At 37.2% G+C, this 14,966-nt stretch overlaps 1 protein-coding gene across 1 annotated transcript in view; it reads left to right on the top strand.

Moving 5' to 3' along the window:
- Nucleotides 1-14,966, top strand: part of COL21A1 (collagen type XXI alpha 1 chain) — a 197,528-nt gene that overhangs the window by 127,058 nt on the left and 55,504 nt on the right. The window contains exons 13-16 of the mRNA XM_032141032.2: nt 1,524-1,577; nt 2,049-2,100; nt 3,354-3,409; nt 3,533-3,586. Of these exons, the coding sequence (XP_031996923.1) occupies nt 1,524-1,577; nt 2,049-2,100; nt 3,354-3,409; nt 3,533-3,586 (216 nt within the window). The remainder of the gene's footprint in view (nt 1-1,523; nt 1,578-2,048; nt 2,101-3,353; nt 3,410-3,532; nt 3,587-14,966) is intronic.

The raw sequence follows: 14,966 nt of genomic DNA, 5'->3' as shown, positions 1-14,966 counted from the left end.
ACTGAATGAAGCAGAGCCTTCAAAAGTCTGATTTAAAAATTCTAAATTATCATCAATTACATAAATGAATAGAATAAGGACATTTTCAGAGATGTAAGGTATCAGAAAGTAATCTCCCATGTATTCCTTCTCAGGAAGCCATTGGATAGTATATTCCCCTAAACAAGATAATGAACTCAGAGATAAAGAACATCAAATTCATGCTGAAATGAGACAGGTCTAGGAGATATTTATTAAAGAAAAAGAAATTTTCAATGCAAATGAATACAATCAGAAGTGATTTTGACAGTTGGAAAGATTTTGGAGTTCAATATAACAATAAGTTTATAGGAAACTAAACGATTAAAATGGCAATATTTGACTCCAGGAAAGATAAACATTTGGGCAAGAAAAGGCAAGTAATGAGAATATATTTATAGCTTATCTTCAAATCTTAACAAAATAAACCCTGACTACTGATTTAACCAAAGCTGTAATTGAGGGTTAAGGGGATTTGTGTCTGTTAGAAGTGGAGATGGGGAGGTGGTGTTGGATGCTATGAGAGATTAATCCTCTGTGTTCATGGTGGGAAGTCAGTAGATAATGCAGAAAATGGAAAATGTAGCTATAACCAATGGTTTGGTGATTTGAACTCAAAGAGATGCGGAACTTTGGAATAAAAAGAGTAGCCTTTGGAGGGTTCTATAAGCCTTGAATAAATATATCAGTATTTAAATCATATGAATCAATAACTTTTATAAAAATTACATCAGTCACAGATGATATAATCTTTAATATGTCTACCAGACAAGCTAGGAGTATAATTGATTGCTTAATTTGTCTAGATAAAAGTGAATCTGACCCAAATTTTGCCATGAAAGTCATTGGTTCTTTATTTACTATGTCTTCACAATTATGATTTTGAAGCTAAAGCAGTACCATCCAACATATCCCGCTGAACTAAGTACTAAACCTATATCTACTAAATATCAAGTTGTTATGACTTTTCTTCATCTTTTTCTCTTTTGGAGAAAACTTTTGGCCTTCATGTTCATAGACACATATGAACAGATACCTTCTATGAGTAATTAGTAAGATAAGCAATTTTTAAAAATTCCGCAGAATCCTAATGTGTGTTGAGACGTTATCCTTAGGGTCTTTCATTACTGAGCTGGATAGGACCTCAGAGGTTAACTGTTTCCTGAGTGTGCTGGGACTAGATCATTTCAATTAATTCATGTGTCTTGCCCCTGTAAAAGCCCAAGACTTTTTCAGAGTAGGTGGTGGCTAACTAAGGGTGGAGTCAGGATTGCTAGTGAGATTTTCTTAGCTCCAAAATACTTATCTTCTCTGATCATAAATGAAACCCTGAAAAGTAGGGATAATTTTTCATAGAGATAGGATTTAATGCTGATATGAAATTAACTGTTTGCAGATAGATTTGAAGTGGATTTTGACAAGGGTGAGGTTGAAGAATATATGATGATATTGTTTAGGCTGGAATGGTTTTTCTTTAATTAATTTCAGTTTTATTTTCTTTTCAGGGTGATCGTGGACTTCCTGGTTTTCCTGGGCTTCATGGCATGCCAGGATCAAAGGTTGAAGAAATCTGTTTCTTTTAAATATAGCAATGCCATTTTTTAATTCAAATATAAAGTACTTTTATATTACACATGTGTTATAAATAAATGCTCATATATAATTCGAGATAAAGTAAACAGTGGGCTAAGATTAATATTAGTTTTTACAAAACTTTACAAAATTCCCTTTAAAGTTTCCAGTTATAAATGTATGATTTTATAGTATTTAAAAATTGATGTTATACTGTATGCAAGTTTTCTTAACTATAAGTCTTAAACTATAAGCCCTGTTATAGCACTAAATGTTATTTTTTAAATTTTTCTTTATAAAGCCTGGAAATGAGGGCTTTTTAAAGCAAACTTTAAATTATTTTATTTCTATTTTGTTTTGCTTTTGGCATATTAAACTCTTTTGCTTATAATCTGTATTTTTTCTTTATAAGAAAAATATTCATATTTCTTTAATATTCACTATATTTTGTCTTTTAGGGTGAAATGGGTGCCAAAGGAGACAAAGGATCACCTGGATTTTATGGCAAAAAGGGAAGTATAGATCACACAACAAAGTATTCATATTGAACTTTTAATGCAATGGAAACAGAAAACTTGAATTGCAGTTCTAACCCAACGTTAGAACAGTTAGCTTTGTTCACCCTTCTTAGAGGATTAATTCAGAACAATGAAAAAAGAAAAAAAAGTAAAAAGAACTGGTGACTGCAGACTGCTATGTATGGTATCCTATAAAATTATGTTGTATTGTTGATCATCCTGAGCTTTTAAAAGACTTACAGGCTGGGCGTGGTGGCTCACGCCTGTAATCCCAGCACTTTGGGAGGCCGAGGTGGGTGGATCATGAAGTCAGGGGTTCGAGACCAGCCTGGCCAACATGGTAAAACCCCTTCTCTACTAAAAATACAAAAAGTAGCTGGGCGTGGTGGTGTGTGCCTGTAGTCCCAGCTGCTTGGGAGGCTGAGGCAGGAGAATCACTTGAACCCGGGAGGCGGAGGTTGCAGAGAGCCAAGATCACGCCACTGCACTCCAGCCTGGGTGACAGAGCAAGACTCCGTCTCAAAAAAAAAAAAAAAAAGATTTACAGATTTACAGTGAGAGATTCCCTAGGAAGCAGTAGCTGCTTAAAAAACGTGTCCACTGAAGGCTGGGCACAGTGGCTCATGCCTGTAATCCCAACACTTTGGGAGGCTGAGGCAGGCAGATCACGAAGTCAGGAGATCGAGACCATCCTGGCTAACACGGTGAAACCCCGTCTCTAGTAAAAATACAAAAGCAAAATTAGCTGGGCGTGGTGGCAGGCGCCTGTAGTCCCAGCTGCTTGGGAGGCTGAGGCAGGAGAATGGCGTGAACCCGGGAGGCGGAGCTTGCAGTGAGCCGAGATTGCACCACTGCACTTCAGCATGGGCAAGAGTGAGACTCCGTCTCAAAAACAAACAAACAAACAAAAAACATGTCCACTGAAATTTGATGTCATGGGCCTTTCTAGTTCCTCACACTGAGGGAAGAATATTTAAAATACCCATTGCTTTTTAATTTTGCCAAGATGTTATTTCTATGTTTAGATGCTTGTAATGATAATTCTGCATCTATCAACATTTTTAATGTCTTGATATTGCATCCACTGGGTTGGTAAAATAGTGCTTTGCAGAGTCAACATGAGTTGTAGTTCCATGAGTTTTTACTACATAATGATGTTAACTTAGTAGCTTTTCTATTTAAGTTTTGGTTGGAACTTGAAAACATTATTGTGAAGATTGTGTTTTAAGTGTTTGTTTTCGATACAGGGTGCAAAAGGTGAAAAGGGGAATGCTGGCTTCCCTGGCCTCCCTGGACCTGCTGTGAGTTTGATGGAAAAAAGCTCTTAGTATTTTGCTTTAAATAAGATCTATCTTATAGTATCTTTCTTTAAAGAGAAAAAATTAGTGCAAAAATATATTAAAGCACATGTATTTATTTTTTAGGGAGAACCAGGAAGACATGGAAAGGATGGATTAATGGGTAGTCCTGGTTTCAAGGTATTTAAAAAAAAAAGAAAAAAGGAAAAACCAAAAAGATTTTTGTATCTTGTATCTTGTGAGGAAACATAAGAAAAATGTACCAATATTAAAATTTTTTAACATGTGGCATTGGGATAAAATTCATGAGCTAAAAGGTTTTTTACGTGTAATTTAAAAATGATACTGAATTTCTTTTGACTTTATTGTGGACTCTTAGGTGTCAGAAGTGAATCATAGGCTATTACAAGGTTGAGCTTCTTCAATAAGCCCTTCAGATTGGTTTGGCAGGTTAGAAGCAGAGGTTCTTTGCTGTGTCTCCCAAAGATTGAGGTTTCAGTGAGCTGGGAAGCTGTCTTCTTAACCCCGGCTTCTTTATCAGTTGTGTGGTATGGGCATGAGAGCATTAGAGTAAGTGGGGAACTGCAAAGTGTCAATAATTCACTGTCTATGAAAAAGCTCAAGGGCACATGCCCTTGGGGTGGTCCGTTAGTACCATCATATTCTTACAGTTAGGATTTAGCTGATTTGGATACCTAAGGAGAAGATTTGTATAAGCCATCAGAGCTGAAGAGGCCATTTGGTCAAGCATTGGACATAGGGATGTTATCTGGTTTTCTAACGGTCAGTTCTTTGAATCCCAAAGTTGCTCAGAAATTCAGTCCAAATTTTCTTGGTCTGTAGGTGTTTTCCAAAGGAAAAATTATTCATTTATTTGCTTCAAGTGCTATGAAGGTTTTTCAAATATCTATGATTCTTCAAAGAGTATACTTTGAGACAATACTTCCTAAGACAGTAGTAACCTGACTATAAAATATGGGAACCCATTTTAAAGTCCTTGGTTCCTTCTTGTTAATTATGCTTCAGTGGTTTCATATTTTCTCACTTATTTAATTGAAGAGGTTTTATTGATATTTATTAGAAACTAGACATATAGAGGAGAATAAAGCCATCATGGCTTCTACTCTTACAGAGTTTATAATCTAGACTACGTGAGAGAACACAGACTTTATCTTTGCCTACAACCTAAGCATTCATTTTAATTAATTTTTTGTCCTCTGTTAGCATAAATTCATATGCCCCAAGAAATGGGACTATTCTTTTTGGGAGGCAGGAGAGCTTAGAGAATAGAATGGAGTTGGATTTCCAGCTTGCAATGACTTTCTCTAACTAGCTGTATGTTCTCTGGCAAATATTTTGACAGTTTCTATTTTGGAAATAGAGTAAATGTTACCTATCTAGAATGGTATGAAAGGGACTTGAGTAGACAAATCACCCAGCACAGTTCCTGGCAAAGAATAAGTGTTAAATAAGGAATTAGTTCTTTTATTCATTTCCTGATTTGAACACAGCTTTAAGATTCCTTTTTAGTCTTAATCTGGGTAGTATGTGCATTCATGTACCTGTGACTGTAAACATCAGTTTACTGTTTTCTAGCAGCTATATTGCTATATAATTGAAATACCATAAAATTCACCCATTTAATGTGTAGAATTCAACAGTTTTGTGTATTTACAGAGTTATGAAACCTCATTAGAGTCAATTTTTAGAACATTTTCATTATTCCATAAAGAAACACCATGCCCTACTAAAAATACAAAAAAATTAGCCAGTCGTGGTGGCGGACGCTTGTAGTCCCAGCTACTCGGGAGGCTGAGGCAGGAGAATGGTGTGAACCCAGGAGTCAGAGCTTGCAGTGAGCCAAGATGGCGTCACTGCACTCCAGCCTGGGCAACACAGCCAGACTCCATCTCAAAGACAAAAAAAAAAGAAACACCATGCCTATGTAGTGGTCACTCCCCATTTCTCAACAAGCTACTACCTGTACATTAAACCCTTGGCAACCATTACTCTGTTTTCTGTCTCTGCAGATTTGTGTATTCCGGACATTTCATATAAATGGGAACATGTAATATATGGCCTTTTGTTCTTTCAATTACCATGACATTTTTGTGGGTCATTCATGCTTTGGTTTGTATCGGTAGTACTTCATTCCTTTTTAATGCTAATAGTATTTTATTGTAGGGATATATCACTATGTTCAACATTTTGAGGTCAGTTCACTCTTGATATGTGCCTTCCTTATAGGTTCATACCACCCTTCATATTTGACCTTGGTTATGTCTCCTATTTTCTAATTAGCGTGGGTCTCCTAAAAACAATGAGGTTTTTCTGTCGTCTGTTTGTAAATTTTTAATGGATAAATTCATGAATTGAAAAAAAAAGCTGTTTACTTTTTTTGTTTAAATTACTTTATTTTTAACAACAGTTTTAGGTTTATAGCAAAATTGAATGGAAAGTGCAGCATATTCCCACACACACCCTGCCACTTCCCAACCCTGTACAGGCTCTCCCACGATCAACATCTCCACCAGAGTAGTACATTTGTTGCAACTGACACATCGCTATTACCCAAGGCTCATAGTTTATGTTAGAGTTAATTCTTGGTATTGTACACTTGAGATATATATATATATGACAAAAATAACATTGTAGTATCATAGAGAATAGTTTCACTCCCCTAAAAATCCTATGAGCTCCACTTTTTGATCCTTTCTTCTCTTCAACCACTCACAGCCATTGATCTTTTTACTCTCTCCAGAGTTTTTCCTTTTTCAGGATATCATAGTTGAAATAATATATTATGTAGCCTTTTCAGATTGGCTTCTTGCTCTTAACAATATGCATTTAAAGTTCCCCCATGTCTTTTCATGGTTTGATGGCTACCCTTTCCAGCCTCTGGTAACTATCCTTCTACCCTCTATGCCATGAGTTCAATTGTTTTGATTATTAGTTCCCACAAATACATGAGAACATGTGATGTTTGTCTTTCTGTTTCTGGCTTATTTCACTTAACATAATGATCTCTATTTTGATCCGTGTTGTTGCAAATGACTGGATCTCATTTATTTTTGTGGCTGAACAGTACTCCATTGTGTGTATGTGCCACATTTTCTTTATCCATTCATCTGTTGGTGGATACTTAGGTGACTTCCAAATCTTAGCCATTGTAAGTGCTGCCAGGAACATAGAAGTGCAGACATCCCTTTAATATGCTGATTTCCTTTCTTCTTTTGGGTACATACCCAGCAGTGGGATTGCTGGATCATGTGGTAGCTCCATTTTTAGTTTTTTTTTTTTTTTTTTTTTTTTTAATTGATACAGAGTTTTGCTCTTGTTGCCCAGGCTGGAGTACAATGGCATGATCTCAGCTCACTGCAACCTCCGCCTCCTGGGTTCAAGCAATTCTCCTGCCTCAGCTTCCCAAGTAGCAGGGATTACAGGCACTGGCCACCATGCCCGGCTAATTTTTGTATTTTTAATAGAGACATTTCACCATGTTGGCAAGGCTGGTCTCAAACTCCTGACCTCAGGCGATCCGCCCTCCTTGGCCTCCCAAAAGTTCTGGGATTACAGGTGTGAGCCACTGCGCCTAACCCATTTTCAGGTTTTTTGAGGAATCTTCAAACTGTCCTTCACAGTGGTTGTACTAATTTGCATTTCCACCAACAGTGTACAAGGATTCCCTTTTCTCCACATCCTCACCAGCATTTGTTATTGTTTGCCTTTCGGATAAAAGCCACTTTAACTGGAGTAAGATGATATCTCATTTTAGTTTTGATTTGCATTTCTTTGATTATCAATGATGAACATCTTTTCATATGTCCGTTTGCCATTTGTATGTCTTCTTTTGAGTAGTGTCTATTCAAATATTTTGCCCATCTTTTGATAAGATTATTGAATTTTTTTTCTACAGAGTCGTTTGAAACTTTTGTATTTTCCGGTTACCAATCTCTTGTCAGATGGGTGGTTCACAAATATTTTCTTGAATTTCATGGATTATCTCTTCACTTTGTTGATTGTATACTTTTCTGTGCAGAAGCTTTTCAACATGATTTGTCCATGTTTACTTGGGTTACCTATGCTTGTAAGGTATTGCTCAAGAAATCTTTTCCAAGATCAATGTCCTGGAGATTTCCCCCAATGTTTTTCTGTAGTAGTTTCGTAGTTTGAGGTCTTAGATTTAAGTCTTTAGTCAATTTTGATTTGATTTTTGTATATGCCAAGAGATAGGGGTCTAGTTTCATTATTCTGCATGGGAACATCCAGTGTTCCTAGCACCATTTCTTGAAGAAACTGTCTTTTCTCTAGTGTGTGTTCTCAGAACCTTGTCAAAAATGAGTTCACTGTAGGTATGTAGATTTGTTTCTGGGTTCTCTGTTCTGTTTCATTGGTCTTTGTATCTGTTTGTATGCCAGTACCATGTTGTTCTGGTTAATATAGGTCTGTACTATAATTTGATGTCAGGTAATGTAATTCCTCCACTTTTATTCCTTATGCTTAGGATAGCTTTGGCTATTCTGGGTCTTTGGTGATTCCATATAAATTAGAGGATTGATTTTTGTATGTTTCTGAAGAATGTCATTGGTATTTTGATAGGAAGTGCATTGAATCTGTAAATTGCTTTGGTAGTACGGACATTTAAACAATATTGATTCTTCAAACCCATGAACGTGAAATATTTTTTTATTTTTTGGTGTCCTCTTCAATTTCTTTCATTAGTGTTTTATAATTTTCATTGTAGAGATCTTTCAATTCTTTGGTTAATTGATAGATATTTAATTTTATTTGTGACTATTGTAAATAGGATTACTTTTTAAATTTCTTTATCAGATTGTTCACCATTGGCATATAGAGATGCTACTGATTTTTGTATGTTGACTTTGTATCCTGCAACTTTACCAAATTTGTTTATCAGTTTGATAGTTTGTTGGTGGAGACTTTAGGCTTTTCTAAATAAAAGATTATATCATCAGCAAACACGGATAATTTTACTTCTCCCTTTCCAGTTTGGATGCCCTTTGTAACTTTCTCTTGTCTGATTTCTCTAGCTAGGACTTCCAGTACTATGTTGAATAAGAGTGGTGACAGTGGACATCCTGTCATGTTTCAGATCTTACAGAAAGGCTTTTATTTTTTGTCCCCATTCAGTATGATGCTAGCTGTGGGTTTGTCATAGATGGCCTCTATTATGTTGAGGTATGTTCCTTCTATATCTACTTTTTTGAGGGTTTTTATCATGAAGGGATATTTAATTTTATCAAATGCTTTGTCAGCATCAATTGAAATGATCATATGGTTATCTTTCATTCTGTTGATATGATGTATCATATTGATTGATTTGCATACATTTAACCACTCTTTTATCCCAGTGATGAATTCCACTTGGTTGTGAGGAATGATCTTTCTAATATATTGTTGAATTTGGTTTGTTAGTATTTTGTTGAAGACTTTTGCATCAGTATTCATCAGAGATATTGGCCTGTAGTTTTGTTTTGTGATATGTTTTTGTCTGGTTTGGTGTCAGGGTAATACTGGCCTTGTAGAAAGAGTTTGGAAGTATTCCTTCTTCCTCTATTTTTCAGAATAGTTTGAGTAGGATTGGTATTAGTTCTTTAAATGTTGGGTCAAATCTAGCAGTGAAGCCATTAGGTCCCAGGCTTTTCTTTACTGGAAGACTTTTTATGACAGTTTGGATCTTGTTACTTGTTATTGGTCTTTTCAGGTTTTGGATTTCTTCCTGGTTTAATCTCAGTAGGTTGTATGTATCTAGGAGTTTGTCCATTTCATGTATATTTTCCAATTTATTGACATATAGTTGCTAATAGTAGCCACTAATGATCCTTTGAATTTCTGCACTGTCATTTATAATGTCTTCTTTCTCATTTCTGACTGTACTTTATTTGGGCATCCTTTTTTATTTTCTTGGTTACACTGGCTAAAAATTTGTCAATTTTGTCTTTTCAAAAAAAAACCCAACTTTTTGTTTCATTGATCTTTGTGTTTTTAAATTTCAATTTCATTGATTTCTGCTCTGATCTTTATTATTTCTTTTCTTCTACTAATTTTGGGTTTGGTTTGCCCTTGCTTTTCTAGTTCTTTAAGATGATTCCTTATTTGAAGATTTTTTCTCTTTTTTGATGTAGATATTTAGAGCTATAAACTTCCATCTTACTACTGTTTTTGCTGTATCCCACAGATTTTGGTATGCTGTGTTTCCATTATTACTTGCTTCAAGAAGTTTTTCAATTTTCTTCTTAATTTCTTCATTGACTCACTGGTCATTGAGGAGCATATTGTTTAATTTCCATGTATTTGTATAGTTTCCAAAATACCTCTTGTTATTGATTTTTAGCTTTATTATATTGTCGTCAGAGAAGATGCTTGATATTGTTCCATTTTTGGAATGTTTGAAGACTTGTTTTGTGATCTAACCTATGGTCTGTCTTCGAGAATAATCCACATGCTAAGAAAAGAATTTATATTCTGCAGCTCTTGGATAAAATGTTCTGTAAATATCTATTTGATTCATTTGGTCTGTAGTGCAGATTAAGTCTAATGTTTCTTTGTTGATTTTCTATCTGGAAAATCTGTCCCATGCTGAAAATGGAATGATGAAGTCTCCAGCTATTATTGTATTGGGGTCTATCACTGTGTTTAGCTCTAATAATATTTCCTTGATATATCTGGATGCTTGGGTGTTAGGTGCATTTAAAATTGTTATATCCTCTGCTGAATTAACCCTTTATCATTGTATAGTGACCCTTTTCTCTTCTCATAGTTTTTGACTTGAAAGCCATTGTGTCTGACATAAATATAGCTACTCCTGTTCTTTTTTGGTTTCTGTTGGCATGGAATATCTTTTTCCATCCCTTTATTTTTAGTCTATGTGTGTCTTTATAGGTTAAGTGTGTTTATTGTAGGCAATAGATCAATGGGTCTTGTTTTTTCATCCAGTCAGCCAGTCTATGTCTTTTGATTGGAGGGTTCAGTTCATTTACATTAAATGTTATTATTTATAAGTAAGGACCTACTCCTGTTATGTTGTTATTTGTTTTCTGGTTGTATTTTGGTCTTTCCTTCCTTCTTTCTTTCATTCCTATTGTCCTCTAGTGAAGATGATTTTCTCTGGTGATATAACTTAGTTTCTTGCTTTTTATTTTTTGTGTATTCATTATATGTATTTATGAGCCTTACAGATATTATTTTATAACCCATTATTTTAAACTGGTAACAACTTAATGCTATTTGCATAAACAAACACACAAGCAAAAAGAAAACTAATAAAAACTTGCCTTAACTTTGTCGCCCTGGTTTTTAACTTTTTATTGTTTCAATTTATATTTTATTGTACTGATTATGTTTTTTAAAAGTTGTTATAGTTATTATTTTTGATTGGTTCATTATTTAGTCTTTCTATGTAGGATAAGAGTAGTTTACACACCACAGTAACAGTGTATAATATTCTGTGTTTTTCTGTGTGCTTATTATTACCAGTAAGTTTTTTACTTTCAGGTGATTATTTATTGATCATTAATGTTCTTTTCTTTCTGTTTAAAGTACTGCCTTTAGCATTTCTTGTATGGTGGGTCTGGTATTGATGAAATCACTCATCTATTGTTTGTCTTGGAAAGTCTTTCTCCTTCATGTTTGAAGGAAATTTTTGTGGATATACTATACTAGGGTAAAGTGTTCTTTTTTTTTTTTTTAAACCTTCAGCACTTAAAAAATGTCATGCGTCATGCTACTCTCTCCTGGCCTGTAAGCCTTCCACTGAAAAGTCTGCTACCAGACATATTGGAACTCCATTGTATGTTATTTATTTATTTTTGTCTTTTGCTGCTTCTAGGATCCTTTCTTTATCCTTGACCTTGTAAAGTTTGATTATTAAATGTCTTCAGGTAGTCTTTGGGCTAAATCTGCTCGGTATTCTATAGCCTTCAAGTACTTGGATATTGATATCTTTCTCTAGGTTTGGGAAGTCCTCTGTTAACCCTTTGAATAAAGTTTCTACCTCCTCTTTCTCTACCTCATCTTTAAGGCCAATAACTCTTAGATTTGCCCTTGTGAGACTATTTTCTAGATCCTGTAGGTATATTCTATCATTTATTATTATTTGTCTCCTCTGACTGTTTATTTCCAAAGTCTATCTTCAAGCTCACCAATCATTTCTTCTGCTTGATTCATTCTTCTATTAAAGGACTCTGATACATTCTTCAGTATGCTAATTGCATTTTTCAGCTCCAGAATTTCTGCTTTGTTTCTTTGTAATTATTTCAATTTTTTTGTGAAATTTATCTAATATAATTCTGAATTCCTTCTCTGCATATCTTGAATGTTTTACGGTTTTCTCAACACACCTATTTCGAATTCTTTGTCTTAAAGGTCACATATCTCTGTTTCTCTAGAATTGATTCCTGGTGTCTTACTTAGTTGATTTGGTGAGGTCATGTTTTCCTGAATGGTGTTGATGCTAGTAGATGTTCTTCAGGGTCTGGACATTGAAGAGTTAGGTCTTTATTGTAATGTTCACTGTAGTCATCCTTCTTGGGAAGCTTTTCCAGTTATCTGAAAGGACTTGGGTGTTGTGATCTAAGCTGTTTCTGCTTTAGGGTACACCCCAAGCCCAGTAACATTGTGGTTCTTGCAGACTTGTAGAGGTACCACCTTGATTGTCTTGAACAAAGTCTGGGAGAATTCTTTGGATTACCAGGCAGAGATTCTTGTTCTCTTCCCTTACTTTCTCCCAAACAAACAGAGTCTTTGTCTCTGTTCTGATACACCTAAAGCTGGGGATGGAGTGATACAAGCACCCCTGTAACCACCACCACTATGCTCTGGGTCAGATCTGAAGCCAGCACAGCACTGGGTCTCACCCAATGTCTGCTCTGACCACTCTCTGGCTGCTGCCTATGTTCGTTCAAGGCCCTATGACCCTACAATCAGCAGGTGGCAAAGCCAGCCAGGCCTATGTCCTTCCCTTCAGGGTGGTGAGGTCCACCAACGCCCAAATGGGTCCAAAAGTTCCATTTTAGAGTCAGGGACTAGAGTCAAAAGCCTTAGATGTCTACCTGGTATACTGTTGTATTGCAGCAGAGCTGGCACTTAAACCACAAGACACAGTCCTTCTCACTTTTTTCTCTCCTTTCAAAGGCAGAGGAGCCTCACCTCATATCAACCACCACCCCTAGCCATGAGGAGTACTGCCAGATGACCACTGATGTTTCTTTGAGCCCCAGGGTCTCATAAGTCAGCTTATGGTGAATGCTGTCTGGCCTGGGACTCACTCTTTAGGGCAGTGGGATCCCCTGTGGCCCAAGGCAGGTCCAGAAATGCTAAGACTTGAGTCCTGGAATTGGAGACCCCAAGACTCTGCGTGGTGCTCTACTTCTCCGTGGCAGTGTTGGTACCTAAGGTGTAAGATAGAGTTTCCTTTACTTTTCCCTTTGCTTTTCTCAAGCAGAAGGAGTTTTACCCCATAGCCACCACGGCTTGAGGCTGAGTCTCACATGAAGCCAACAAGTCTCAGAGGTTCACCAAGGCCCTTGGTGTAGTACGTAGGTATTGCTGCTAGTTATTCAGGGCCCAAGGGCTCTTCAGTTAACAGGTGATGAATGCTGGCAGGACTGCATCCTTTCCTTCAAGGCAGTGGGTTTACTTCTGGCCCAGGGTGTGTCTAGAAATGTCATCTGGGAGCTAGGGCCTGGAAAGGGGGCCTCTTGACTCTGGCCAGTGCCCTATCCTGCCGTGGCTGAGCTGGTATCCAAGATACAAGACAAAGTCCTCTTCACTCTTCCCTCTCCTCTCCTCAAGGATTATAGAAGGAAGGGGTCTCTTTTGGAGCCATGAGCTTTGCAGTCTGGGGTTAGGAGAAGGATGCTGTCAACACTCTCTTGGCTGCCCCAATGTGGGTCTCAGTATGTTGTGTGCCTCCCCAGTCTACTACTGTCTCTGGGCCTAGTTTAGAACTAGGATTCTCTTATGAGTTGCAGTCATTATGGCCTAGGCTCCCTTTCAAGTTTACTTGGAGACTGAAGCACTTGGCCCTTGGTGGTGAGGTTTACAGGCACTCAAGTTCAGACCACTGGGATGGGTAGTTCTCCTTTGGCTGGGGCTGGTTTAAATGCTTCCTCTGGGCCTAGCGCTATGACTCACGCCTGTAATCCCAGCACTTTGGGAGGCCAAGGCGGGCAGATCACCTGAGGTCAGGAGCTTGAGACCAGCCTGACCAACATGGAGAAACCCCGTCACTACCAAAAATACAAAATTAGCTGGGCATGGCAGCACATGCCTCTAATCCCAGCTACTTGGGAGGCTGAGGCAGGAGAATCAGTTGAACCTGGGAGGTGGAGGTTGCAGTGAGCCAAGATCACGCCACTGCACTCCAGCCTGGGCAACAAGAGCGAAACTCCGTCTCAAAGAAAAAAAAAAAGCTTCTTCTGTGGGCAGGCATCAGTTGAGTTTGGTCTGGTTTTCCTTTCTGCTTTAACAGGAGAGCACTGGTTTCAGTGCTTCACAATTGCTGTGTTCTCCCTTCATTAGCACCCAGAAATGCTTTCCACTCCATGCTGCCTCTGCTGGGGAGTGGGGAGGGGTGGCGTCGGTAATTCAGGATTGTTTTTTCTCTCTCTTCAGTGCCTCTTTCAGCAATATGGAGTTAAAACCAGGTACTGTGAGTGCTCACCTGATTTTTGGTTCTTTGAAGGTGTTTTTTCTTTGTAGATAATTGTTAACTTGGTGTTCTTGCTGGGAGGGGTTACAATGGGTGGAGCTTTCTACTCCATCTTGCTTCCCTCCCTCCTCATTTATTTTGAATTAATTTCTATGTATGGTATGAGATAAAAATCAGGTTTCATTTTTTTTCCCATATGGAGATTCAGTTATTCTGGCACCATTTATTGAAGACTATCATTTCCCTTTGAATTACATTAGCACTTTTGCTAAATATGAATTGATCAATGTGTGGGAAACTATTTTTAGATTCTCAATTCCATTCGACTAATTTATACCCATATCTTTCCTCAACAACACAGTCTTAATTATTATAGCTTTAAAATAAACCTTGAAATTATGTGGTGTAAATATTCTAATTTTTTTTTTTAGAAATCTTAATGGATATTATAGATTTACATAAATTCCATATTATTTTTAGTATCAGTTTTAAAATTTTTACCAAGAGAGCCTGTGGGATGTGTTAAAGTTTTTTCTTTTTCTGTTTTTTTGAGACAGAGTCTCACCCTTGTCACCCAGGCTGAAGTGCAATGGCACGATCTTGGCTCACTGCAACCTCTGCCTTCCAGATTCAAGCCATTCTCCTGCCTCAGCCTCCTGAGTAGCTGGGATTACAGGCACCTGCCGCCAAACCTGGCTAATTTTTTTTTTGTATTTTTAGTAGAGACGGGATTTCACCGTGTTGGCCAGGCTGGTCTCAAACTCCTGACCTCAGGTGATTCACCCGCCTCAGATGCCCAAAGTGCTGGGATTACAGGCATGAGCCACCATGCCTGGCCAAAGCTTTTAGTGTGAAATAATTGTAGATTGCGGAAAAGTTGCAAATATA

Source organism: Hylobates moloch, unplaced genomic scaffold (assembly GCF_009828535.3).
Source record: "Hylobates moloch isolate HMO894 unplaced genomic scaffold, HMol_V3 SCAFFOLD_20, whole genome shotgun sequence".
Lineage (NCBI taxonomy): Eukaryota > Metazoa > Chordata > Mammalia > Primates > Hylobatidae > Hylobates > Hylobates moloch.
Note: the sequence above shows the minus strand (reverse complement) of the source record. Positions and strands in the feature narration are given on the sequence as shown.